Raw genomic sequence first — 27,657 nt, forward strand, 5'->3', positions numbered from 1 at the left:
AGATGTCATCTGAAATGGTAAGTTTTGGCACCTGCCGGTATTTAAAGTCATGTCTTGAGCATCGTCTTGAAATCGTCCTGGTAAAGACGGTCTTGTTTCTCAAGACAGCGATTTCCTGCTCAATGTTTCATAGTGTTATGAGTTCATAAATATTATTTTTAATAATGATTAATGCTTATACCATAAAATGTGTTATGAGGATGCAAGAAAAAAAAGGGTGCTAGTTATTGTATATGAATAATAATAATAATAATAATAATTACATCTTCGTACACCAGATTGACACTATACAATTCATTGTCCAAGTTGAAGATGGAGAGGGAGTTGCTAAGTATTAATAAATGTCCCGAACGACACTTCCTTGTCCAAGGTTTGATGCCCGGCAGAGTCATCTTGCTCGGCGACCGCGCAGCGACCCGACTCACGTTCAAGACGGGAGACGCCGTCTCGACCTGGTTCCTCTTGTTTTAAAACCTCGAGGAGGGTGTCTTGCAGTCTCATAGCTCGCTGCCCTGGGTAGAGGACTGTCGCCAGTTCCTCTTGCGACACAGTGCTGCGGAGAAAAAAACAACAGTTTCCGTACGTTTACATAAAATTCCTTTGGACACCAGTTGCCAAGAAATAGTTTGTAAGATACTGCAAATTTGTACATTGTGCATGGTTATTTTTGCGTATATGAAATACGTTTTTTGAGGCAATTCTTACGAAAATTGGCGCATAATTTAATATTTTACTTGATGTTTCATTCAAGCATAATTTTTTTTAATCCATGCAAAAGAGAACACAGTATTCAATAACTAGACTATTTTTATATTATGCTTATTAATGTGCGCAGTTAATACTGGAAAGATTTTCATGGAACGGTTTACAAACAATTTTAACTATTGGAGGTACTGGGACAACACAAAGCATAAATGCTCGGGTAAAAATCCGAACCCAGTATAACTGCGAACACTATTTTGTAGTGATACAGTTGTTTTCATGTAAATGTACACATTTTAAAATATCTGTAATTTTACGTGACTGTTTCGGTTCCATTTTCAAAATAAAAATACATTTTGCTTTGCAGTTATTATTGAGACAGACTCCCTGCAGCTGGTTTGACGTACTTCCGGCTTGAAGCACGTGCTTCAGATGGCCGAAAAGACAAAACATACTGAAACTTTACAGATTGGACGCGTTCATTAAAATTTCTGCTATTTTTTACACCAAACACAGAGTTCAAATAATCTGAATCTATCATTTGTTGCTAGTAGCTAGTGTTTAGTGAGTATATATCACCACATTAGTGGTTATATTTTGTCCGACGAGTTTAGACAGTATATGTTTTGTGTAGTTTTAATACTATTGAATCACGCCTGGTACCGGAGCACGAAAAGAAAATTTTCTTCGAAACGTTAATGGTATACAAGGATGTTATCGAAAACCATCAAAACAATGTCATCTCTCTAAGAAATAAAGAACAGGAATAGGTAAAATACGGTAAAATGTGGTAAACGGGTTGTTAGGTTAGGTCAGCTACATTACTTAAAAGTTTTGCCAACAAGAAACATGATGTAAGAAACCTTTAACTCATTTTACCGCATTATTAAATTTAAAATTAACCTAACCAACCATCTGATTTAAATACGTACAAAAACATTTTTTTATTATATAAATTTATGTTTTGACATAACTCCCTACAATCTCATGATCAAAAACCTATGGCATATTTATATTTCACGATGTACCTATATTGCATACTAATGCATAAGCTAATGCACACATTAAAGTTCAACAAAGGTTCCTGTGTGTACTAGGCTTAAACAATGCTGTAAAGTCAGTTGTACGTTATAGAAATAATTAACTAAGTGCGATTCAAGAAATAGGCCTTTGGGCAAAGAAAGTTTGTCTGGACCGATGTTGTGAATTAGTTAAATTTTTTTTTAACTTTGCAGTACTTTGTATTATGTTTAATGCATTGTTATTTCAATGGTGCCATTGCTTTGCACAATGAAAAATTTGCGACGTTTAGGAAACTGAGACTTGATACCGTCATCAGGCACACTTGGAGACAGCTGAGTTACAACTTTTAGTAGCAAAATTGAATCACTGAACGGTATTTTTTTTATAAATCTTGGTACGTATATTATTTACGTTTTTACTACAAAACTCCTGCTGAAAGATAGAGACTATGTGAGGATAAATAATTGTTCGCCTCATTTGATGTCCACCAAAGAATCAAACTAGATGATGTTCTCCAGTAGTCGGTAGGCGAGCGGTCGGAGATAAAGTTAAACAATCTCCGACGACTGAAAACTCGATGACGTCTGCTTGACTGCATTTTGTGGACATGTACACTTGAGTAAAGCTACTGACTGTATACCACCGAACTTTCGACTGCCGTCTGCGCGTTGTGAATGTGGCCAATATTCCGAATTTAATTTTGATTGTAAGCAAATTCGATGAAACTTTGAGTGTAGACCGCTTTTACTTATGTATTTTGTATTGTTACGGTTTGCGGTTATTAATAAAAAATGGGTTCTTAACCACTAAGTACGTAAGAAGGGAAACGCCACACTTCAATAATGCACTTTAAAGATAAAGCCAAGCAGTAAAGTACACAATAACATGCTAGATACCATCATGTCTAAGAAATGTGCTGCCGGGAGACGGCGCGGCGCGAGTGTGTTTGTCACCGTGTTTCCAGCGAGGAGCGGCGGTCGGCAGGACAGTGTGTTGCAGTGTGTCGGCCGCGTAACAGAAGAAAATGCAGCACTGTAGCGTCGCTTCACTAACGCTTGCCCGAGAGTGAGGACTGGGGTGCTCCTACTCGCCGTCGAGTGCCCCGCTCCGGAGATTTGCACGATTCGTTATGCTTTGATGAGTCGTCGCCTTGAATTACCCCACCGACTGTAAAGAAGTTTCACTTTTTAAAGGTTACAGAAAGAACAAGATGATTGATAATAGAATGTCTAACCAACCCGTATCTTTAAGTGTACGTCCTGGATGTACCCCTTTGTAAATCTGAAATAGACCACCCACCTGCCTGATGTGGTTCTCAATTGTTGGGAAAGCCTTGCGCGGACGTACTTTAGTTCAACTATTTCGCGAAAACAGCGTTCTCTGCCTTGTGACGGGGCACACAACGCGAGCAGACGCGGCCAGAATGGAACGCGACGTGATGTTAGAGCCTTGTTTACCGCACCGAATCCCTTACACAAACCAGTCTACTGTCCGTGGCGTCTTTGTAAACCCGCTTCGCTGTCCTGTAACTTCTGTTGGTTACTGCGCGGACCCGCAAACGCCTATTCTCCAGTTTCCAGAGCACCGACGTGTGACTTCACTTCAAAATACAAGTTATATAAATACACTGCACTGCAAATCTCTGGTTTCATCATCTCATCTCCTTGGCGAAGCCCGAACGATGTGGTGGAGCGGCAAAAGATCTAAAAGAGCATTTTTGAAGTGAAACTTGTTTGGGCGCGATGAGATTTAAATTTCAAGGCCGAATTTTAATGAAACGTTTCTGAAGCGAAAAGGACAGAGACTATGTTCTTGGCCAAAGAGATATAAAGAGAGCACTATGCTATATACGTTGCTGCGTTCGTTTTCATTCTCCTCTTTGTGCGATGATTAGTTATCACCCCCCCCCCCCCAAAAAAAAAAAAAACAAAGAGAGTATGCGCGTGCGCTTGTTTCAGAAAATATGTATAGGAATCCTATGCAGTCAGCTGTGAATGCCTTGCATTTTATATTTGCTACCAGCGTGCTCGCCTTCCTCGTTGTTCAAGCAGCTTCGCGGAGAGCGCTGTTTAGACAATCTCTGCATTTCCCGCAAAAATAGCGCTACATATATGAATTACTAGCTGCCCGACCCGGCTTCGCACGGCTATACTAATGGAAAAAAATTAAGCCACATCCTCCATTTACAGTAATGGTAAATAAAAAAAAATTCAGTGAAAATTTATTACAATGCTGTATAATGTACCAGAGAGAAAATAAATAGCACCGATGGTTTCCCGACTCGTGCACGCAACGTACAACTGATGTACCCGTACTTCGCTACGGCAGTCTACAGGCAGATCACTCTTGCGCCGCTCATTATACTTGCCCCTCCTTGTGGGTACGCCACTGCCACGCGATGCCCGTTGCCATGGAGACGCAGAAGGCATGAACAATGAAAAATCCTGTTCTCATGCAGACAAAGTACCCACTGTTGTCTGGTTTTAACCACCCATGGGATCTAATTTTCGGAAAATGTCATCCTGCGTAACATAAGGAACATTACTGTGAAGTTTCAAGTCTGTAAAATATATATACTTGAAAAAAAAAAGGCAATAAAAAACAAATTAAACACAGAGAGAGGAAAAAAACAATAGTTTAGGTATGCGATTTAAAGTGATAAAAAGTATTTAAATACTAATTGAACTCTTATGAGGGTACTGATTGCTTCGTTGTTAATATCACACGGGTGTTTTTTACTTGTATGGGAAAATTAAGAATGATAAGGCATATAGTGCGTGGCAACAATGTTAATAGGCAATAGGAAATAAACTTCTAGCACCTGCGGCATTGTCAACACACACTTCGTACGTGTACTGCATGTTGTATCTAACCCACTCCAACGCATTTGATTCTAAATTGGACTTTTAGTAAGGATCCCTAATGTTATTGATAATATAACATAGCCTATATCCTTCCTCGATAAATGTACTATCCAACACTGAAAGAATTTTTCAAATCGGACCAGTGGTTCCTGAGATTAGCGTGTTCCAACAAACAAACAAACAAACACACTCTTCAGCTTTATAATATTAGTATAGATACCTATATTTCGTTCATAAATTTGGTGTTTTCAAAAGACAAAATTGTTTGCAGAAGCAGTAACATGCACAGTTTTTCTTTATGGTGTGATTATTTCAAGAGTGAATGATATATGTTTTTAATGAATCATCATTAGAAAATTTCTCTCTCTCTCTCTCTCTCTCTCTCTCTCTCTCTCTCTCTCTCTCTCTCTCTCTACCGTTTTACCTCTTACGATATTCGTACAAGTCAATGTTTGAATTGCCAAAGACGTTTCACTTCTATCGCGTGTACTGAGTTAAACGCGCTCTTTTTTTTGTATCCTAATTCACCTTTGCTGATTTCGATTTTCGTAGTGTTATGAAACGGAGAACAGGTTCAGAAATAATAGCCATTATAATTGATGAAAACGTATCGTTATTTATTACACCAATATTACCATAGATGTCTGTGTACACAAATTACTAACACCTAATTCACTAACTAGCTCTTCTTGGCTTTGTTCTCGCACCACTGTCGTCCCACTACTCGCTAACTCCTCCTCGCCGATGCCTACGAAGTCATCGCTCAGTCGCTCGTGGCGCCCTTACATAAATATCTGGTAGCCTGGCGATTGCGTTGTGCAACAAGGGTGGCAACCGAACCATTCTAGATGCCTTTTGGCGTCACGCGCGAGCTGACCACGCTCGTAGTGTTCACGTGACGTCGCTTCTGACGTATGCGCTGGAGCGAGGAGACGAGGGGTTGACTGACAGGCCGCAGGCGATGACGCATGCCGCCGCATCCCAGTGGCCCGGCGCGAGTGACGTTGCATGCCGAGGGGGAAACGGTGCGGTGGTGGGATCTTCCATGAGTCACTCCAGACCAGGGTGCTGGGGTAAACTGGCTGGCTGCACCTTAAAGAAGGGGAGACCAAAGATGCACATAAAGTTCTGCCATTCCCGGTCACACTCGAACAATTCACCTTCGGCCAACTTCGGGATTTGTTTTATTTTTGCGCAGGAAAAATTAATTCAAATATTAAAAGTGGTCGGTTAGGTTAGCTACATTAAAACACTTTAAAACACTATGGACGGTTAGTTAGGTTAGTATAGCTACATTAAAATAAACAGAGAAATATAAATATATATATAAATAAACCCGAGGTTGGCCGAAGGTGAATTGTTCGGGTGTAGTCGGGAATGGCAGAACTTGATGTGCATCTTAGGCTTCCCTTAAAGAAGCTATTACACGGTTAGAGTAAACAGGACATCAACTAGCGGAAGTAAAAAAAAGTGGCGCTACTATCCTCGTGTGGACATTTGGGAAGGTACTCGGAAGAGTACTAGAGCTAGCAGTTGGAAGAGTCGAGTGAGATAGCATAGCTCGTCATTTCCATCCTCCCACCGGCGGATCCGGAATTTTTTTTTTTTCAGATTTTCTCCTAGTTCCTTATTATAGTTTTCCAAACTTACTAAAGTGTTATTTTACTCCAGTGATATAGATAATAGGATGTGTTTAAAATATATATATATATAATTTACTAAATATTTTAATTATAAATCTACTAATTTGTTTTAGAAGATTAAATTAGGTCCTCCTCTGACCATCATTCTGGATCCGCTATTGCTTCCCCCACCACTGCATTTTCCGCTACACGGCTCACCAGCCCGCGTGCTTTACCTGTGTGAGTCGGTGCTGTAAAGAAGAGGAAAGCTCATAAACACATGGTGCTCGGTTTACTTAAGAAGATGAGTTGGTCAGAAGCAGAAGTTTACTACGGCACTAAATGTGCGTGGACCATCAACAGTGTACATTCATGACAGAAACAAGGACATGGAACCGGCAGCATATGATATTATTTTCATGCTCTTGCTTAAGAGTATGCAACCTCCTGCAACAACGCTTTTGCACGATTTTTCAAACTTTTTCTTAGGACATGGTGACGAATACGAATGCGCATTGTATGCTAGAAGCCACTTCCGTACTGAACTATACCATTTTATCACGTGGTGGTAGAGTAGCCAGGAGAGTTCACTTGCCCTAGTTGCTATCCTGTTTCCTCTACCCGTGTAACCGCCCCTTAAAGTCCTGTCACATTGTCAAACTTTCGAGTCCAGCACATTCCAATATGTTTTGTAAAATAATTTTGGAGGGCTATGGCGTCATCGAAAACTTCACTATCGCAGCCTTGTTTGACAAGTTGGATGACTTGAGTTTCCATCAAATATTTTGCATATAGGACGGGTTTTAAAATATGTTGTATTTTAGATGGAATCCTAAAATCATAATTCTGCCTAGTGAAAAAGAAAATGGCGCCCGAAAATGAGAAATTACTAAAATAATGTTAGTACGAATTTTTTCGCTAAAAAATTCCATATGTAAAAGGCAAATTATTTGTCCATTGTTTTTAAAAACCATAGAACATTATTGATCTTAGCTCTCGATTTACGGAATTTGGTAGAAGTAATTTCGGGAACGGAACAGAAGTCGATGGGAACAGAGATGTGTAAACACGGTGCTGCCATCTGTGGAAGTCTCAGAAATCTCGAATAGATGGCGGACCCGCGTGACTCATGCGTACGTATTAAATTACGCGAACCTCAGGGGATGTACTAAGCGTATTGGTGTGCCAAACTAAACTTTACAATTCACCAACTATCCTTTAATACTTTAATACTTTATGTAATAATTCATAGCCATAAAACAAAAAAATGACAACTTAAAAAAAATACATAAAATGTTAATATTACAATTTCGACAAGCCTTAGTCAACTTTAAAATTTAAAGATAGTGCGGCGTTCATCATACTGTAGAGACACAACAAATTGTTAGCCTGTATATATTCGACACCCTGTTGAATAAAATAATTTCGTGATAAAATTTTTATTGTAAATATTAAATGTTGAATCAGATAAATTAGTTTAAAGTTTGTTTGTAGTATGTATTTAGATACTGATTTCTGTTGTCTAACCAAAAACAAATATACATACAAATACCTATTGCTAGTGTAAAAATATTTATTTTAAAGTTTTTAGGTTAATTTTGTTTTAATATATATAGGTATATATATAGGACTACAATTTTTAGTTTTAAAAATACCTTATAGGTACCACCGCGTTCGCAATGGCTTAGAGAACCAAAAAACTGTTAAAAATATTTGACGTCATGTTTGTTTCAAAACAATTTTCCTATCTAATACATTAAAGGTAATTTTAATACGCAATTATATCTCGTTATGACTATACAAGTTTCCAAAATATATTCCAGGATAGTTTCACTACCATAAAGTTAACTTTGGCACACCAATTTGCTTAGTACATCCCCCGATGTTTACGAAAGTTAATATATACGGGTGCATGTTGCCACACGTGGGTCCATCTTGATGGCTTCGGCTCGTGGCAATAGCAGTTTCTGCATGTATGTGAATTTGACTTTCAACCTGTTAAATTTCCGTTGTGTAATGTGCGCTTCTTTCATTGTATTTCTAGTGCATACAAAAATTGCACTGTCAACGCGCCTAAAGAAGTGTTATCTCAAAAACGCTGGTAATGTTAATTCCGGTCTACGGGGAAATGTCACACGTTCAATGTTGAGGCATTTACATGCGATGCGTACGGTACTCCATTTGTCCGGCTAGCCCTGAAAAATAAATAGTAATCTATTGTTAAACAGAATTATACTTACGTTTTATAAAAGGGAAACATTTTTGCCGTTTTTCCCTAAAATGATTATTTTCGTATATTTATCACGCTTAGCATTATTTTTAAGCATTTTACGTTAAATTTGGCTTGTTACTGAGGTTGGATGTTTTCACATCACTGGCGAGTACTGAAAGACTCGCTCACATATTTTATTAAGTAAAGAGTAATATTGTGAGTTTTAAATTTATAAAGTTTGAAAAGTTGATAAATGCAAAAAACAAATCGTTAGTTCAGATTTTCTTATAGAACTGTGATGCATTATTTGTATTTCAAAATAATATTAAAATTTAAAAGTTAGATGTAGCTCAGTCCAAAAATAAACTTTGATAGTTTGACAGAATTTGAAACATAAATGAGGTTATATGGCCAACTTTATTTAGTGGAGAAAATTGAGAGGAAATGTTCATTCAATATTACCCTTCCTACTCTGTTGTCAAATTTAGTTGCAGACAAAAATTTGATAGAGCGACAAGGCTTTAGCAGTAGGTTTTACAACATCACTCCAAAAATTGCTGCAATGGTGCGTCCCAATATGCGATAGCCAATCTCTTGAAATTGATTTGATCGTGTTGTATGTACCGTTCTCTAATGACACTGTCGACGAAACACAAAACGAAATAAGATAAAATAATTACATGACGAAAAATTAAAATACAACTGCACAGATGTAAACTGTGAGCTCCACATACACTTCAGGTTGGCCAACCACCCTTCTTATCATCACAATTTGTCGAAAAGATGAAAGACTCTCAATTCCAATAAACTAAACCTCAATGATGTTTATATTTCAAAATTAATTAAAAGCAGGATTATTTCATAAATCGAGTAGCTACGCGTTTTCCTCTACATTACAGCGATTCTAAAGAACCTTGGATAAAAAGAAAGTGTAAATTGACCTAATTACAAGAACATTATGCAGTTTGGTTGATGAGAAGATTGTATACGCTCTAAAATGTGAAAACACGATTTCAAAGAAATATTAAATACCAAAAATTGACAGCCGTTACACCTTAATGCCTACAAGGAACTGATTACAGAAGAACTGAAACCTGAGGACAAACCAAGGCGATACCCATTTTACCACGTTTTTATTAACTCACTTTCTTCTCGGTTCGTTTGTTTGTCTGTTCGGTTCATATTTTTCAATCGATTTTAAACTAACTTACCGTTGAGCTAAAGACTTGAAAATTTAAACTTGGCTCAAAACTGGATGAGAGTGCAATATTTACCCACACACAAAGCTAAAAAGCATAAAATAATAATTTTCATAAAAAAATTAATGCACCACGTTTTTAAAACTACCAAAAATAGGATAACAAAATTTCTTCTACCCCCATACACTAAGTACAGTATATAGTAAGGAGTGTAGGGAATAGTTGTCGAGAAAACTCACATAACAGTTCAAATCGTTTGCAGTGCAATAAAATTATTAGTGATTTAGGTGAACTATTCGTGTATCAACTGTTTATTGCATTCACCCCATATATATATATATATATATATATATATATATATATATATATATTTAAACCTTCCAAGTATTTTCCTATGTTTTAAATATTCCCAATCACAAATTTTCAGGACAAACTATATGGGGTTAGAAAACTCCATTTTATCAAATCTGTATTGGCTGGGACAAATTATTTTATACTTTTTAGTCCGTTTTTAAAACGTGGTAAATTAATTATTTTAATTAAAAATTGCCATTGAAGATATCTTTCATGTTTCTGGGTGCTGTGAATAAATATATTGGCGTCGATACCGTCAGAGTCAGCCCTGAAATTACTATTCGATGTTGGCCTCATGCAAGACATAACTGTTAGACCATTACTCTTTGCTATCTCATACTAGTGGTGGACCGAGTTTCTAATTCTGGAGAGGGCGAATTTCTGAAGAGATTTTACACTAATTGTAGGAGCTCAGTCTGCAACTCTCCCAGGCTGGGACTAGACCTCCGTGTTCCCAGAAAGTACTCGTTGCATTTCTTTCTGTAGGACCACGTTAAGGGCGTCGTCTCCAAAATTAATTTGATTTTAGTATTTCTTGATTTTGGCACATGATTTTAAATAAATTCATAATATAAACATATTAACTATCACGTGGCATACATTTTTTCATTAATCGTTTGTACGGGATGTAACCATCTTTAATATTTTTTAAATTTTGGTATATTTTTCATCAAATCAATAAAAAGTATGTTTTCTGAAAAACACAGAACCCTGAGTTCTTCAGAGTTTTGAGTAAACCTAATTTTTATTGATTTTGTGAATGATATACTAAAAAAAAGAGTTTGAAAATGAAGCCTGTATATCAAAGATGGTATACCACATGATTTCATGCTTTCAGTACATACTTCGACTGACATAAAAATTTATTTTAAGTTCATAAAAACCATCAAATAAGGACTTGTTTAGTAGAAACCACTTTTTATACACAATAAAATCTGGTTATATTATTGATTTACTAAAATTCGTGTGGTAAAAACTAATTATTAGAAGCAAAATAATTTACTTTCCCCTTCAAGACCTTCGTGCCAGGATTGTGGAAACAGTTCGAACGTCACTCCGAATGTTACACAGGACCTGGTCGGAAACTGACTGCAGAGCAGACATCCTGCGTGTCGTCAAGACTCTCACGTATAAGTACACTGATTCTTCCTGGAAAATTTGGGAGTGACGTTCTACTCGTATGTAATAAAAATCATCGAGCTTTCTATTTTTTTTTTTTTTTTTTTTACGTTCTTTGAATGATTCTTGCAGTGGAATGTTTATATGTGTAGTTTCTCTATGATACCAGCAAAGGCGAATGTCCATAAAAATGTTTAAATCTATTCTTTTTCTCCTGATATCATCACGAAATTAGGTTGTTTTATTGTAAACATTCTGTATAGTTAGATAAAGCTAGGTTTCATACAGTTGGTAACGTAAGCATTAAAATAAAATGGGAAACTCTCTTTAAATAAATATCGCTATTCTACAGGTTAGTATTCTTGCGCCAATATATAATCTTATTTGTATAAATGATTGTGTTACGCTGGAATAAAGGTACCGATATATATATATTTATGGAATAGATATATGCTGATGATAACACGTTTTAATTGGCTCTCAGTATCTGAAACTGTAAAATAATTATAAAAATTAAAGCCTTATTAGATGCTAACATTAGTTCACTTTATTTTCTCTTAACCATTGCTGTTCAACCTATTAAAAATAAAAAAATAAAAAAATTCATGAATGTAATTTGTGGAAAAGTAATGTCATGGAAAGAGTTCGGGTGTTAAAATATCGTATCGTGTTTTAATTTGTTCTAAAATGGAAGATACATGTTACTGTCTTAAAAAAATTGAAAATGGTTTATCTAAGATTGGTATTATCTGCAGAAGGTATTAGAATGGTTTACCTAGCTATTAATCATTATGTTCCACAGTACGGTATTTTGGCATGCGGAGGAATAAGCGAAATGTGAATAAACGTCTTACTACAATTTTAAAAAAATTGGCATTAAATTTTTTTTACGTAGTCTACACATCCAAGGAACTATTTATATTTTAAAGTATATATTGTATTCAAATTTTGTATATTATAGTTCAGTAACAAAAATTTATAAAATCAAAACTAGTTTAATTTATATCTTGTAAGTAACCTACTTGGCGTAAATATGATATCAATTTACCTGTTCATATACTTCAAAAAACGATTTTACAGATATCTTTATGAATTTTGCATCCTAAAATTTTGGCTACGCTACTAAAAAAAATAAAAACTTAAAAAATTGTTAAAATAAACTATCTATCATTTTAAGGCTCTATAATTTAACTGATATTGAGATTTCTCTAATATTTTAGTTTTTCCTCCGTATAATGTAGAATTATTTAATTTTAACAGTAATACTTTATATTATACCAAGATTAATTTAATTCTGAATACTTCTACCATTTAATTCAATTAAATCAATTTAGTTATTTTTTCATATAATGTACAGTAATACATTAAAAATACTGCACGTAGACATAATTAGACTATCAGCATTCTCACAAGCTAGCTTTGAGCTTACACAAGATATTTCCTGTAAAACATAGCGCATTTGTGTATATTATGCAAAAAATAAAAATATATATATGTATTAATTTTTATTTATAAAGTTCAAAAAATTTCGACACAAAGAAGTATACTGCATACATTACAAATTTTTGTACAAATTATTGAATATGATTTAAAGTGCTGTTTGTATAAATTATGCTGTTACCCCCACTCGTAACAATACAAAACTTACATTTTACTTATCATAACTACCAAAACTATAGCCAAATAGCCTAAGTATATCAATAAAATAAGAAATTAAATAGTTTATTTTTGTAGCGATCGGAGTTGGCTCTTTCTACGCTCCAGACCGTTCACTGAAGTCAGCGACCAGGCAGGTCTACTCTTCTTATTACATACAGGATTTCGAGGCGCTATTTGTAGAAACTGCTCCTGGTCCTAATGGTACATTGCATAATCCAATGTCTAGAAAAGGCTCTTGTATACATGCATTATTTTAGTGTGGCTAAGGTTTATCATACAAAAAGTTTATTTATTAATCAATTAATAATGCTTCATTTATTGCCTTGCTTTACATTTGTTGATATACTCTGCATAGTATCTGTTGTCAAAATGCAAGCTCTTTTGTGAAATAAATATGTATATTTTTATACAAATGTTAAAAAAACTCTGCGAAATACATGTTTGCCAATAAAATGTCATTTTATTTAGTCTAAAATGTGCTGAACACATTCGTATGCATCAAAGCATTGCCAGACGATGGTGAGGAAAACTGCTGAAGATATGCTTCACCAATAGAGAATGTGCCCGTACGAGTCTTCAGATATAATTTCCACATGTTTGTGCATATCAGTTGAAGAGACTATGGTTTCGCATCTTTTCTCATGTCTTCTCTAACTGACAGTACGAGTGAATCCCAGATGACACTTATTGCAGTGAAACTTCTTACAATAAAATGTATTCTCACAATAACTTTGTTCATTCATTCGTGTTTAAGGAATGAGAGTAAACTCTTCATGTTTCAGGAATTGAAAATATTTTTTTGTGTGCAAATGTGCCCACGACAGCTATCTCCATGTTTCTGTAAATGTAGGCATAACCATTTTCGGTAAGTTAACTAGTGCATTTTCACAACGCTTCTGTGGCGTTATATTCGTTCTCTGCCGATTAAACAGGTCTTTTGCATTCGTTCAAGAGTCTTTTCCGTTTTCCATTTTGAGTGACTACTCAGCACTTAGCACAGCAAAGTACTATGTATGCGAGTTGGATTATTTGCACAAATACTCTTCTATTGGCGTCTTGCACATAATTTTGCAAACATTTACAGGGCCAATTCTTGTGTGCTTTCAGCCTGGACTCCCCAAAGCCTGTCGAAAAACTTATTTCAGTTTCCATCATCGCACTTACGTCATAATTTGTTATTGTTACTCCAAAAAACAGAGAGGTCCAAGGTAATGCTCACTCTTTAAAATCAAATTGAGTCATTTGTTACATTAACATTTTTGTGTAGCCATACTTACAAGACCAAAACTCATAAACCTGAGAAGTAAATTATGTTATTTAAACTTATTTTGAAATAAATATATTAATCTTAACAAGTCCATTTTCAAATAAGATAGAACACGAACAATTTCTATTCGTTTTTATTTACTATTGTGAAGTTAAAAACACAATCAAACAAATATGTTGATAAAACTTAAAATTATACCGCTTTTAGACCAATATAAATAGAAAAATATTTGATTTAAAGAAACAGACTAACGACTAAAGCAAAATTACCCCAATTCTTTTTCCAGTTCAGTTGAAAATTTTTAGGGATATGCTTAAATGTACACCTTCAATTTATTTAGATAATCACCAAATAATTAGAGTGACAATTGCATTGGAATAAAAATTAATATCAAAATTTTTATTGTCATTTCGATTTGTAAAAATAAATGGTGTTAGTTAAAAGTAAATTCTTGTAATTTTTCTGTGATAAAATTTTTTCATTTGATTCTCTGATGGTAAAACATTTTTAAGTAGTATAGGTGTACGTAATTAATAAAGAGGATAGTACTATTTTCATGCCAGACACTTCATCAATAAAGAACATTGTCACCAGTGCCCATGGGCGTAGATCCAGTGGGGGAGGGGCGGTCCCCCAGACTTAAGAAGCCCCTCACAGAGGGGGCACACTTGCGCTTGCGAAATCTTGACTGTGAAACGTGATTGATAGACATAAACGTTAATACTATTTTTCATGGAAAACTTTCTGTATATTATAAAGTTTTCGGCTTATTGCACGCGTACAGGCCAACATATGGGCTTCATACAACATACAGGCACCCTATCCAGAGATGACGTGGCGGTTAAAACCCACGTGCAAAATCTCGGGTCGCGGCGACCCCCTCCCCCCCCCCCCTTTTAGCCCTTATCACCTTTGGAATAATTCAGATTTGCGTCCCTGCCAGTGCATGCAACAATTCCGCACTACAACAATGGTACCTACTCGAACTTGCGGGGAACTTTGAGCCTGAGATTACTGGGAATACACGGTGTACTCACCAGCTGTTTGTTTTAGATACGCCAGAGCCGCAGCGCGCCCCGGCAAACACAAACACTGCCCCGGGCCGACACGCGAAACCTCGCTGCAAGTCTGTTCTTGTAATAGAAACAGACCAGAAAAACTGAAAAGAAACCAAAAGGAAGTATAAGTATGATGATCATTGATTGAACATAACGCTTAATTTCAAATAAAGTATTTACAAACTTTAAGATAATATTTAAACAAGTGAAATTAATTCACGTGAAATGTAATTACTTAATGGGCCCGCCTACTTGGGCACATACGGTGCGCAGAGCATCAGAAGTAGACACGCGATTTGAAAATTGCTTAAGATATCCGAGTGGGATGTGTTAACTAAGAGCATTTAAGAATGCGCTGATGGCTGATGGGTATTTCTATTTCCGTACTTCTTTTTTAAACTATATTTTTGTAAGAGTAAAATGGGGCTAAAATGTGTGTTTTCAGACGTGAAACACCCGGTACCGATTCATGAAAGCACTCAAGGGCCTAGCGTTACAACTTCATCTTCATTTCTCCGCCATCTAAAGTTATGGTTACCGCTCAAATGTTAAAGTTGCCCTTTGCACGACGAGAAGTCTGCGCGCCAGTCCACAGCCTTGCGCTCAGAGGCGATACCGCGCTAGAAGCACCGGCGAGCGTCTCGATAGAGATAAACATCTGATTCACTTGAATCGTAATCGCTACGAGTATTTTGAATATTCGTGATGCGTTACCGGTAATGAAGAGATTGGCGCGCCTCGGAAGCTGGAAGAAGGCGAAGAAAGGAGAGAGCTGGCGAGAGCACGATTGGAAAGGGAGGTGGGGAGGAGCTGTGGGAAGGAGAAGAAAGCGAGAGAGAGAGAGAGAGAGAGAGAGAGGCCGGGATAGAGACTAGGGGATTGCTAGTTGGTAGAATCCCTCAGTGTCTAGCGGGTAGCCATGGGAAGGTGTTTATGACAAGATGAGCAAGCAAGGCAAGCGAAACTCTAAAAATAGCGGCCGGAGTTGGCACAGTTATCTGGTTGGTCCTGCCCCCTCCCTCGAGCCACCCGCCTGGCGACCGAGCTCCCTCGGGGGAGTAACCCGATCCAAGCCGAGCTGCGCCGAGCCATATATGTAAATCACTCGCCGGGGTTTGCGTCGCTTTCTTTAGGTTTCTAAACTTTCCGAGCTTCCACCGGCGGCACGACTCACAATCGAGGCCCGATGCAAGACGGCCACTCCCCCGCCGCAGCAGGCTCGTCAATGGCTTTTGCACAACTGCGCGTTTCGGGACAGCGCGACGCGCCTGCACGCGCCTGCACGCGAGTCTCCCGAGTCTGCCGCCGGCGCGCTCGCAGCTGCGGGGCTGAGGAGTAGGTGCAGATGCCGAACCTTCGCTATCGCGTTACAATCCTGCGTTTTGGTCACGCTTGTAATTTTTATTTATTTAATCCCATTTCGTTTGGCGCAGTTAGGGCGTTTACGCCTTCTCTTGCACTGAACCATGTTGTATTTAGGAATCAAACATGAAATTACAAATTACAGCAATTACTGATGAATTATCCATCAATTTAACATCCAAGTTTAGTACTAACATAAATATTACAGAATATTTTATTAAATTTTAAAATATATTTAATTACTAACCTAAACCATTTTAAATATGGTCGTAAATAGAAAAATATTAAAATATATTTAATATTCTTAAATGGGTCTTAAGTCAATGAATGATGTGTGTTATTCATAAACTATATATCACTGTGAAAATAATACGGTAATTTTTCAGGAGAACACTATAAAGTTTAAACAATGTTAATGTGGACACAAAGCCATAATCCAGCCTAAAGCCTTGTTGCTCAGTAAATTTCAACATATCATCACTTTGCGCACATTTGATCAAGCGGCTATAATATAGTCACATCAGTGATACATTTGATACTTGCGTCCATCACAACACAGTTATTTTACCGTTAATTTTCTAACTGTAAAACTGGCCTTATTACGTTCGAATGATTGACACATGTTCTTTCCGTTGGTGATTTTAACACAAATTCACATTTTTCAAGATATGGCCGTATTACTTTGACTGTGATATGTTCAGATGCTATCCTTCTATGTAGATATGCAGTAGGTGATGCGATCAGCAGGGGTACCAGTCTGCAGGATTCTCAGGAGGTAAAATAGGAGGGCGGAATTTGTGGTCCAAGAGATTCGCGCGTGGGGCTAAAGTCCCGTCTGCAACAGTCGGAACCTGTGTGCGGTCCATGTCCCTATCCTAGTGTGAATGTCGTCACATTGACGCACGGTGAACTGCCTTGTCTACAACTGCGATGTCCGAATCTATTGATTTCCAAAGTAGTCTCCACAGCGCAGTACATAAAGAGCGCCAAAATAAGTGTTTTTTTAGCTTGTATTTGTTTATCGTATTCGTACACTGTAACAATTACACTGCTTAGGTTTGAATATTCATTCTACTTGTGAAATTTGTGGGAGTCCAACAATATTAAGTCATTCCTTCCTGGTTAAGAGTGCATTTTTAAATCGAGAATAACACGAATTTTATTATTCTTCTATGCTACCAAAGGACTCAGCCTGAGACAAAAATTTAAAGTTGACCAATGTATTCGGACCAGGGAGATTAGTACCTCTGTCCACATCATCCATGACGTCAGAGGGTCGCGTGGACCAATCATTGATCAGTGTCCGCTGGACACTATTTGGGACATTGTATTGTAGACGGGGCTTAACCTACACATGTCCTCAATTAGGGGGCCCTTTCAGTTCCATTTGGTCATGAGATCTTCACCCATATGACTGATCAGCCATCAGCGCGGATAGATATCAATGGCGTGACTTGTTCGTGATGGGCGAGATGCTACTACGGGGGTTCGCCAATACCTTCCGCTGAGTGGAGGTGAATGTGCGTATTCCCCGAACCCGGGTATGAAGTTTCCCTTGAGCGAAATAGCCACGACGCGGCCGGAATTCGAACCCGAAATTTCGGCTCTCCAGCCAGAAGAACCAACCATCCAACCGGTAGGGCTATTGTTTTAAAAGATACAAGTGTAGACTTCATTTCTACATGAAAATTATTTGGTTGTAAGTTAGTTGATTAGAAGTGAAGATAAAGTTTCAATTTAAATAAGCTAAAAATTTATAGAAAACTTTTCAAGTAATATTTTTTCACGATACTTGCGATTTCAAAACAATCAAAATTTTAACTGTTTCCATTTTTTTTTTCATTGCAGTAAAATCAATTATTGTAATGGAAATCGAAAATGTTTTTATGCATTTCTTCTCAATAAGAAATTTACAAGCGTGTTTGTACTTCATGCGTTTGAACAGTGCTAAAATAATATAAAAATTGTATGCGTTAAATTTCTCCATGAAAATGATAATTGATAATGACCGTTTGAGTAAAAATAAGTTTTTAAATATCCAGATTTGAATGTATATTTCGTGACAGTAACACACCTTCCACCAGCCTGAAAATATTCCCATGCACAGTTCTTTGGTGTCTCACGACGTAATACATACAAATCGAACTAAATTACACTAAAATGTAATTACATATAAGGTATACGCGAGCAAGTCAAGCTTATGTTTTTTTTTAAGTTGGCCACATTGTCGTTCACCAGCGTGTGTACCTTTACTTGTAGGATTACTAACATTTGATATTTTGTAGGAGCTGTATGCCAAACTTTACCTTGTTGGTTTTCAGTCGAAATAAAAAAGTCCAGTTGATCAAAAAAAATTAAAAATTAATATTACCACGTCTATTCAATGCACGTTAGTAATAATTTGTTCATGATACAGTGATGATGCATATTTAGAATCATTTTATTGCCTATGCTTAAAAACTGAAACTAACAACACATTCGAAAACAAAAACCGATTTAAAAAACTTTTGTCGTAAAATATACAAAACACGGTACAATCTCAAATGTGGCATTCCTGTATGTTGTAAAGGATAACATAAATTGAAGCACAAATATAAAAATGTGGTTGCTGGTGAAGCCACGAAAGTTATTTTCATATTTCTGTGAGCCTCCAAATGTAGAGTTAAATCAAAGTGTCAGTAATACATTTGTATCCACATTCATACACCTCTAGGTAATGTGATGTAATTTTGCGTCCTCATAGTTTATTTGGATAATAAATCCTAACTTAAGTCAATCTCTACGAAGTATTTAAAGTGACAGTAATGATTATTTTAAAAATACATTATTATTTTTACACTCCATGTTGATTGCTTTCGTTTTTTAAAGTACTTTTATTTAAGGGCTATTTTTTTTTTAAATTTGAACACGATACCTCCCTTGAATTTGTTGCTCTACAACAAAAATTTTCAACATATATTCACTTATTGAAATATTATGATTGTAAAAGACTTCGTAATTATCATCAATTGCGCGACGTTTTACACCAGTGATATACTAAGAGAATATCTATTAAAAATATGTGTGACATATCAACAAATACAGGGAAGGAATCTGAATTAAATAATTAGCAATAGCCCTTTGAAAAACAATGACGAGAAAAATAAAAATATTAACATGTATGTTGGAGCTGAGCCTTAAGTTTACTATTAGTATTAAATATGATAAAACTGACTCATATATATCTGATAAAAATAAATAAATACTTGCGCTACGAATTAAAAGCATGTGTAGCATTGCAGTGCATGTATAATAAATGTATATTTAAAAATAAGTTGAACATACTTGTCTTCAACAATTGTTAACCTTGAAACATGGAAACAAACAATCTTTAAACTATTAAATATTCAGTGGGTCGATTGTTGTTGTGGCCGCTCAATATCCAAGGGTTTAGTTTCCTGGTTGGAACCAGGCGACCGGCATTTCACGATGTGGTTTGTGTGGTTGACTCGACCATGGTGTTGAAACTTGCGGTACTTCTGTTCCTCCTCCGGCTTTGTACCAATCTGTAGGTTCTCCACACTTAGGGCGGTATTCCAAAACGTTTAGGTCAGGTAGCGAATAAGCACTGCCTTGTTGGAGAACAACCGCAACTTAACTCGGAGGCCATATTCCAGAACGTGTCCAAAACGAATCCCATTAAGGAAACAAATCGACAACCGTTTTAATAAACGTTTGCCAAGCGCGAAGCTAGTAACTGGTCCCAAAGCATTCTAGTGGACGTTTCGCAAACATCGATACAATTGTTACGGTACCAATACTAGATATAGCAGTGCCATCACACAAAAATAGAACAGCCTGTCTAATTTTCTGAAGTTTACATTTTAAGGTGCGATTATTTTTTTCTTATGCCCATTAAGGGTACAAAATGTATTGCAGGATAGTTTCGCTATAGTAGGTACAAGTTTAATTTGGCACACCAACACGCTTGGTACGTCCTCCGATTATCAAAAAACGACCAAATATGAGTTAATGGCACCAGACGGAGGTCCGCCATTTGGACGACATCAACCAAAAAGTGAGCTCTGCACATTCCCGGATTTTGGGAAACTATCGGAAAAGTATAAAACACCAATATATGTTCCATAAAAATAAGGGGCTGGCCGTGTTCTATCGTGAAATAGGAATTAATTTATGGTACAGGCGTAGCATTTACTATACCTAAACCCTACTTTTTGTTTCTTGGAATAAGGGCCTTAAGGCTTGGTCTTACACGTCATTCCTGCTATTTCATTGTCTTGTTAAATGCTAAACAGTAATACCAAAAGCTCTTTTGCATTTGTTGTTTGGTTACAATTTTTCTCACCCGATGTTCACTTAACGTTATTTTGTATTGTAGAAGGTCACGCAAGAGATCACGACTATGAACACTTGCGTGACTCTTACGGCTTCTATAAAATACTTAGCAAATATATGTTGAAACAATTTGAGATGAAACATGAAACGAAAGAAAGTTATCGTGATAAATTGACAGGAAAAGCCCTCAGATGATAGCAATGAAATGACAAGAGAATGGAATAACCAGCATGGAGTGTGAGATAGAGCTCTAGTTCATCAATTCTGAAAGGTTGGCGGCATTCATGCATGGGCGTGTACCAGCCAGAGATTAGGGAAATATACAGATGGAGCATAAGGTCCCATTCTAGGCGAGAAGAGTGAAGCCAAAACGGGAGGGGGATTTCAGTATACTACACGTACCAATATGGCGGCCGTTTGTTTAAAAATGTATCAGCTGTACCTGTATTGGAGGTTAAATTGGGAAAAAAATTTAACTCATATCATTACATTTGTATTGTGAAGACTCTTTTTGGACTTTTAATATATATAGGTAAACATATTAACCAGTAATATTTTGATCTAATTTTCTACCGAACAGCTTAACTACAGAAATTAATAAAAGCAGGCTAGAACAGCTGATACAAATATAAACAAAGGTCCGCCATATTGGAAAAACAGAAAGAAATTAAAAATAACTGCTTCACGTCTGACGGCTAATGCTCTATATGTATCAATTTCTAATCTCTGGTACCAGCAAGAGCGGTTGCGAGGGTGACCTTCGCGCTTTTACCAAAGCACCTGTCAATCCGTCAAAATGTTCGTCCCGAACTAAACATTACGGAATAATTTTAGAGGTATTATTGTACCGAATATGGCTTTTGAATTTCTCCATTAAATAAAGTATAACATATACCTTCAATCATGGTTTAGTGAGGGTAGTATCTCAAACTATTTTTCTTCTAATGTTTCATGTTTTTGCATTCGATTTTTAATATGTTCACAACATATATTTATTTATTTGATTTATACATTTTTTAATAAAGAGTCCTTATTTAATGGTTTTAATAAACTTAAAAGCAAAGTTATATATCAGTCCTTACATGTACTGAAAGCATTAAATAATGTGCTGTACAGTTTTGGATTTACCGTTCCTATGTAGCCTTCGTCTTGAAGCCCCCATTTTGTCTAGTATTATCATCCATAAATAAACAAAAAATAGGTTTCCCCAAAACCATAGAAACCCTGGGATTTTCAGGGTTTTGTGAAAACCTAATTTTCATTAATTTATTAATGATAAACTAAAAAAAAAATTTTCAAATGAAGGTTAATCCAAAACTGTATACTAAGCGATTCCATGCTTTCATTTCATGATAGAACTGGCATAAAAATCTGCATTTATGTTCATAAAAACTTTTTAATAAGGAAGTGTAGAAATGCCTCTCATAAAATATTAAATATTTTATAGTAAAAAAAAATACTTATTATTTCATGTGCAAACACACATACTATCAAAGTTTACTATTAACTCTATATAAATTAAAGCTTTTCAATATTTATTAATTTTTAATTAAAATAATGCAACTGGCTTAAAAATGTTTGAGCATTTAATTTAATTTATACATGTATAATTTAAAATGGTGTCAATTGAAAATTTTATAATGCTTGTGGCATAGTAAAATAAAAGTTATTCATTCTTAAAAAGCTATATATATATACACATCATCCACTATTTCCAGGTTAATTTCCTTACGCAAGACATAAATTTTCAACTACATATGTGAAACTTCAACACACTTTTCAAGTTATCGATATAGAGGTTCAAAAAGATAAAATAAATACGATTTTATGTCAATTTTATGTTTCCAAACAGCACATGTTTTTGGTGATGCTGCAGATTATATAATTTTTCTTGGGTTTAAGTAAAATAGTGATACAATACTACCTACTGTTTATTAAAGTTTATTTTTATTGAAAAAAATTACAAATCACTATTTTATATTTTATATTTTATATTTTATACATAGGTTTAAATACTAAATAGTATGGTAATATTAAAACCTAAAATACAAAATATAATTTTAAGACAATGGAAAATAATTTTTGTACTGCGATTATTTCTATACGAAAAATTTGTACTATAATATATGCTATCATTCACACTGGCGGTATTGTAATGCTTTAACTTGCTGTTCGTTCTCTATGAACACCATAAAATATTCTGAAACATTTCGTTTGCTTCAAAATATTATTCTGCTTTAACACTTATTTTACATGAAATATTTATGCTTAATTTATTGTTCTTTATTACATGAAATTGTAACATCTTTTTGAACAATACGATACACATAGGCCTATATTGTTCTATTTTCATTTGAACCAAACAATATTATTATATAACATTAACATAGTAGGCCATTATTATTCACACAATACTTACAATTTGCTTACCTATGTCATTCTAACTAAACAATTTTTTGAAGGCAGCAGGCAAAGTGGTGAAATTTTTTTTTATTAAAATGAAACCCATGTCAAAATGTCTAAAATACCCTTACTTGTTTATACCCAAGTTATTAAGTGTCTTAAACGTTATTTTTCAATAATTAAGCTGTTATATTTGAAATCGTACAGAAAATGTCGTTTATCGACTTCGCACGAAAACTTCGCATGACTTCATCAGCTATGCTTACGGGTAACCGGCTATCTGGTCGGTGTTAATTAGGTCGTAGACTGACGAACTGCATTTGTACGCACAGGCAGTGCCTCTGGTGCTTCGTTCCTGAAACATCGCCTTCAGCGACCAGCCGACGACATACGCACCCAGTGAGCGGACTCGCCATAGGGCAGTAAGCTAGTTCTTCCATTTGCTAAGCACTAAATCTAACCTTTAAAAAATTAATAAAACTTTACAAGCAACTCACTGTTTGTCATATATTTTGGCATTAGGTACTTTATATTACTTATTTAGAAATTATTGATATCCTCAAATAGTAATTACTACGTTTAAATATGAGAAATGTAATTTTATTTTTATTTTCTTTCAAATGTTGAAAGTGCAAAATTTTATCAAAACGAAGAATAAAAAAAATATGGCACGGTGATAATCACTGGCATGCTTACTGCAAGGAATCTCGTACAGTGCTCAGATACTTTTGCAAAATACGCGTCAATTTTATATGTACTGGGTGCAATACTACAAGAACTGAAAGTTATACAACATTGATATGATTTTCGTCTGTCCCTCATCGTGATGCTAAACTCTCTTCAAAAACCTGTAAAACCATGTTTTTCATTTAACAAGAGTCAGATTTCCTCTGACCAGCCAGATATCCCAGCCAAACAGAAAAGAATAGAGCACTGACTGGCCAGCAGTTCCAACCAATTACAGATGCCCATCTCTGATTATTCGAACCACCCAGCCGCAGGCAATCAATAAACATCACACTTCTTAGGCGAAAGTATTTAAAAGAAAGAGAACTACCAAGATCCTCAGTAGGAGACATCTACCATGAAGATGGCAAATGCAATTCCACTCGAAACGTCGGTGAACCCTTCACCTTTGACGTGGCTAGAACTCAGAAACCAAGCAACCCCAGACAGTAGCCACGAACGCATGCTATCCTTATTTATTAATACAATGGTTGTTTCCTGTTAATATTGTTACGAGTGGGGAAACCGGGTTCGTAAGGATAGCCCAATTAATTTATAAAGTTTTATTTGACACTAATATTTACATTTCTAATTAAATCACCACACTTAATGTCTGTTCACAAATCACTACAAATCTGCCAGTCCACAGTTCACACTCCTTACTGGAGCTGGGCTGAACAGTGGTTCACCCCATACCTCGCACCTGTCCACACACACAGTCTCGCGCTACTGGCCCGCGGAGGCCGGCGTCGCTACTTTTATACCAGTTGGCTGTCTTTATAGAATGGACTGGAGTGGTTGTGATGTGTCGCGTCATTCCGGGCCAACCTGACGCCTGAAACATCCAGAAAATCGTCGGAGCCACGTCACTCCAAGTTCGGTGACCTCTGTAATCCCGCAGAATCCCCAGACCACTAAGGGATGGATGACAGCGCCGAGGAAGGACGGAGCGGCTGGGCGGGGGGTGGCGAGCACGGGCCGCCCTAATCCCCAAAGGTATGCGCGTGTGACGTCAGTGGCCGTGCGAGGCCACAAGGCTAGACTACCGCTGAGAAGCCCGCTCAGGTACATGCCTCCTAGGGCGCACGTAATAATATGTCAAAATATAGTTTTATTTGAGGGATTTTTAATGCTGCTCTCTATACCTTGGAGCCAAACTCCTACATTGTTTGATGAACCTAGTAGTTTTATCACAAACTATGCACAAAAGTAGAACACAAATTTTGAACATGTAATATCACCTATGGAGAGATTAACTGCAGCTCTGAAAAGATAAACAAGGAGAACAGTGTCTGCATCAAACATGCAATCAATCAAGCTTTTTGTTATAACATTTGACATTGTATACATTTTTTAATGTTAAATATTTTGGTTGTTTGTGCTTAAAACACATTTTATTTATTTAGTCATATCTACCCTTCATTTAATAAGAAAATTAAAATGCTACGGTTACAATAAAATTTGATTACTGTGTTTTTACTCATGTCTTTATTGATATTGAGTGTTGTGTTGTTCACACAAACGGTTTACTTATAACAATTTCAAGCTTTCTTCTTGTAATAATACGAATTTTCCTTACCTTAACAATTCCTACGAAACAGTTTATTTTTGCAAAAAAAAAAGAGAAACTATGCTTCTAGTAAAAAAAGCCTATTGTGTAAACCTATGGCTGTATCAAAATTGATGGTAAGTATCTATATAAATGATGGGAAACAGTATTGATAACAATGTGATTAGTAAAATTGTAATTAAATTGCATACTACCAAAATAGTTTTATAACTTTTTATTTTCTTTACTCTTAATCTTTCTTTTGCGATTACTCTAGTAACTCAATTTTGAGTCATCAATCGCAAGTCTTTTTTTTAACTTCTAAACAAACAGTGTTGTATTAAATATATTCGCCATCTATTTCCAACTGTAGTTATAGACAAACAGATATCGGGACGCTGACGACTGATATCATTGGCAACATTTGAATACGCAGCGAGCGATGTGTCCGACAGCTACTCTGTCAGAGACAGCAGAGTGTCACCGGCCGCGATATTAAATCCCTGTGGGCAATGCTTCATTAAAAACTACTCTCTTAAAGCCACTACTTTAAAAGTTACACGTAAATATTGCCACAAGAAGTTTGTTGTAACGTGTAGATTTATGATTAGGGCTTGTAACATTTTATTTGCAATTTTTAAAATAAGGACTTATTTGCCTGTTTAATGTGTTTTTATAGTTATAAATTCAATTTTATGTGAAAATTAAAATTTTTCAAATTATAAATACTCTTAAAATCATATTGTAATGAAATTTTCGAAAAGCTTGAAATTTTTTACAGTTCAATCTGTGACAATTTAAACCCCTGTTATTATTATGAACAGTTATGAACATGACTATAAATGATATAATAATAATTAGAAATTAAACCAAATCAATACACTCAGGAGAGGTATCAAAATACATTAGCGCAATATATATATATATATATATATATATATATATATATTGCTACTTCACTATCAGTGAAGGGTGTAACTGTGATTTACTTAACGTTTTCCTTTCCCTCCCGGAGTTGTCTTGGTAATAACTCCTAAAGGTAGGCTTCCCGCAGCACTGCACTTTACGCAGCGGTTGGGCGACATAACTGAGAGTGTAGACTACCCCACATTTCATTTCGTCATTGCCACGTGACCCGCAAACCTTTCCGTTGTGAGGCGCTGGACGATTGTTCTCGGCGGTGCTTGGCGAAGAAATTCGTTATACCGCCGGGTATATGAGTCCCTTGGGCGAGGGAGCGGCAGTCGGGGGGCAGTGACACCCAAGAACGGAACCGCTAAATGACTTCGCGTCGAAGCAAACTCAACGCCGCCTTGACCGCCACCCTCCTAAGTGACGTCATAATATCCACGAGACCCAGCGCGACCAGCGCCTCAAACACTGGTAAGATCCATCTTGGTTATACTCGAGGACGGATTTAGTGTAGAACAGTCGAGCATGCTGCCAACCATCACCAGGGAGTGGAGGGACCAATCTTCGAAGGTAACTCGCCCAACGTGTGGTACGACCCACTCGCTCAACGAGTCAGACTCGCTTGGCGAGTAAACTGCAAAACCTCTCTCTTCAGTTTTCGAAGGGTATTGAGCATGCTGAATGACAGAAGGAAGTAGGCGGAGAGGAAAACGAGTTAGTTGTCGGACGAGTGTTAGGGAAGCGAGTAGAGTACCAACCTTCGTGGAAGACAGTCACAGAAAAAACGAAGAAGTAACAGGTAAAAGGGCTGGTGGGTCAAGGTCAGAAGAAGTTTTTGGTGTCAGTTTTTTTGGATAGTAGAAGGAAGCAAGGTGTAATATTTCGGCATGGCATCGCTACGCCCGCATGTCATCGCGCTAGTGGTACTGATAAGCACCATGTGACTGGAGTGAAGTGACGCACGGGTTGGTCATTGTGTCTACGTTCTGAACGAGTTGCGCTCGCTCATCAGCCACGAGCGCAGAGTCTGGGGCGAGTCACCGTGGATTTGCTGTGACGACTTCGGGCGGGTTCTGGAGCATCGTGAGTGTGCCGCCGCCAGCGGAGACCGAGTGGAGCACTGTAGGGAAATGAGTGTGCTACTCGGCGGGGAAGTAGGTGATTCAAAGAGGACTTGTTGTGGGGGTCCACTAGATGTCGTCGACGAGGACATTGAGGCGAGTGACAATCCTGGAAGTACCCCATTTTCAGTGTAGGTCATATTCGAGCTCATATAATGTTTAATTTATTT

General features: G+C 36.6%; 1 protein-coding gene across 1 annotated transcript in view; it reads right to left on the reverse strand.

The window, feature by feature from the left end:
- Window positions 1-207: 207 nt before the first annotated feature.
- The window catches only part of LOC134529474 (uncharacterized), a 60,657-nt gene continuing 33,207 nt past the window's right edge, over window positions 208-27,657 (reverse strand). The window contains exons 2-3 of the mRNA XM_063363607.1: window positions 15,059-15,180; window positions 208-553 (exon numbers count right to left, since the gene is read on the reverse strand). Coding sequence (XP_063219677.1) covers window positions 328-553; window positions 15,059-15,180 — 348 coding nt within the window. The 3' untranslated portion in view covers window positions 208-327. The remainder of the gene's footprint in view (window positions 554-15,058; window positions 15,181-27,657) is intronic.

This window comes from Bacillus rossius, chromosome 2, assembly GCF_032445375.1.
Source record: "Bacillus rossius redtenbacheri isolate Brsri chromosome 2, Brsri_v3, whole genome shotgun sequence".
Taxonomy (NCBI): Eukaryota; Metazoa; Arthropoda; class Insecta; order Phasmatodea; family Bacillidae; genus Bacillus; species Bacillus rossius.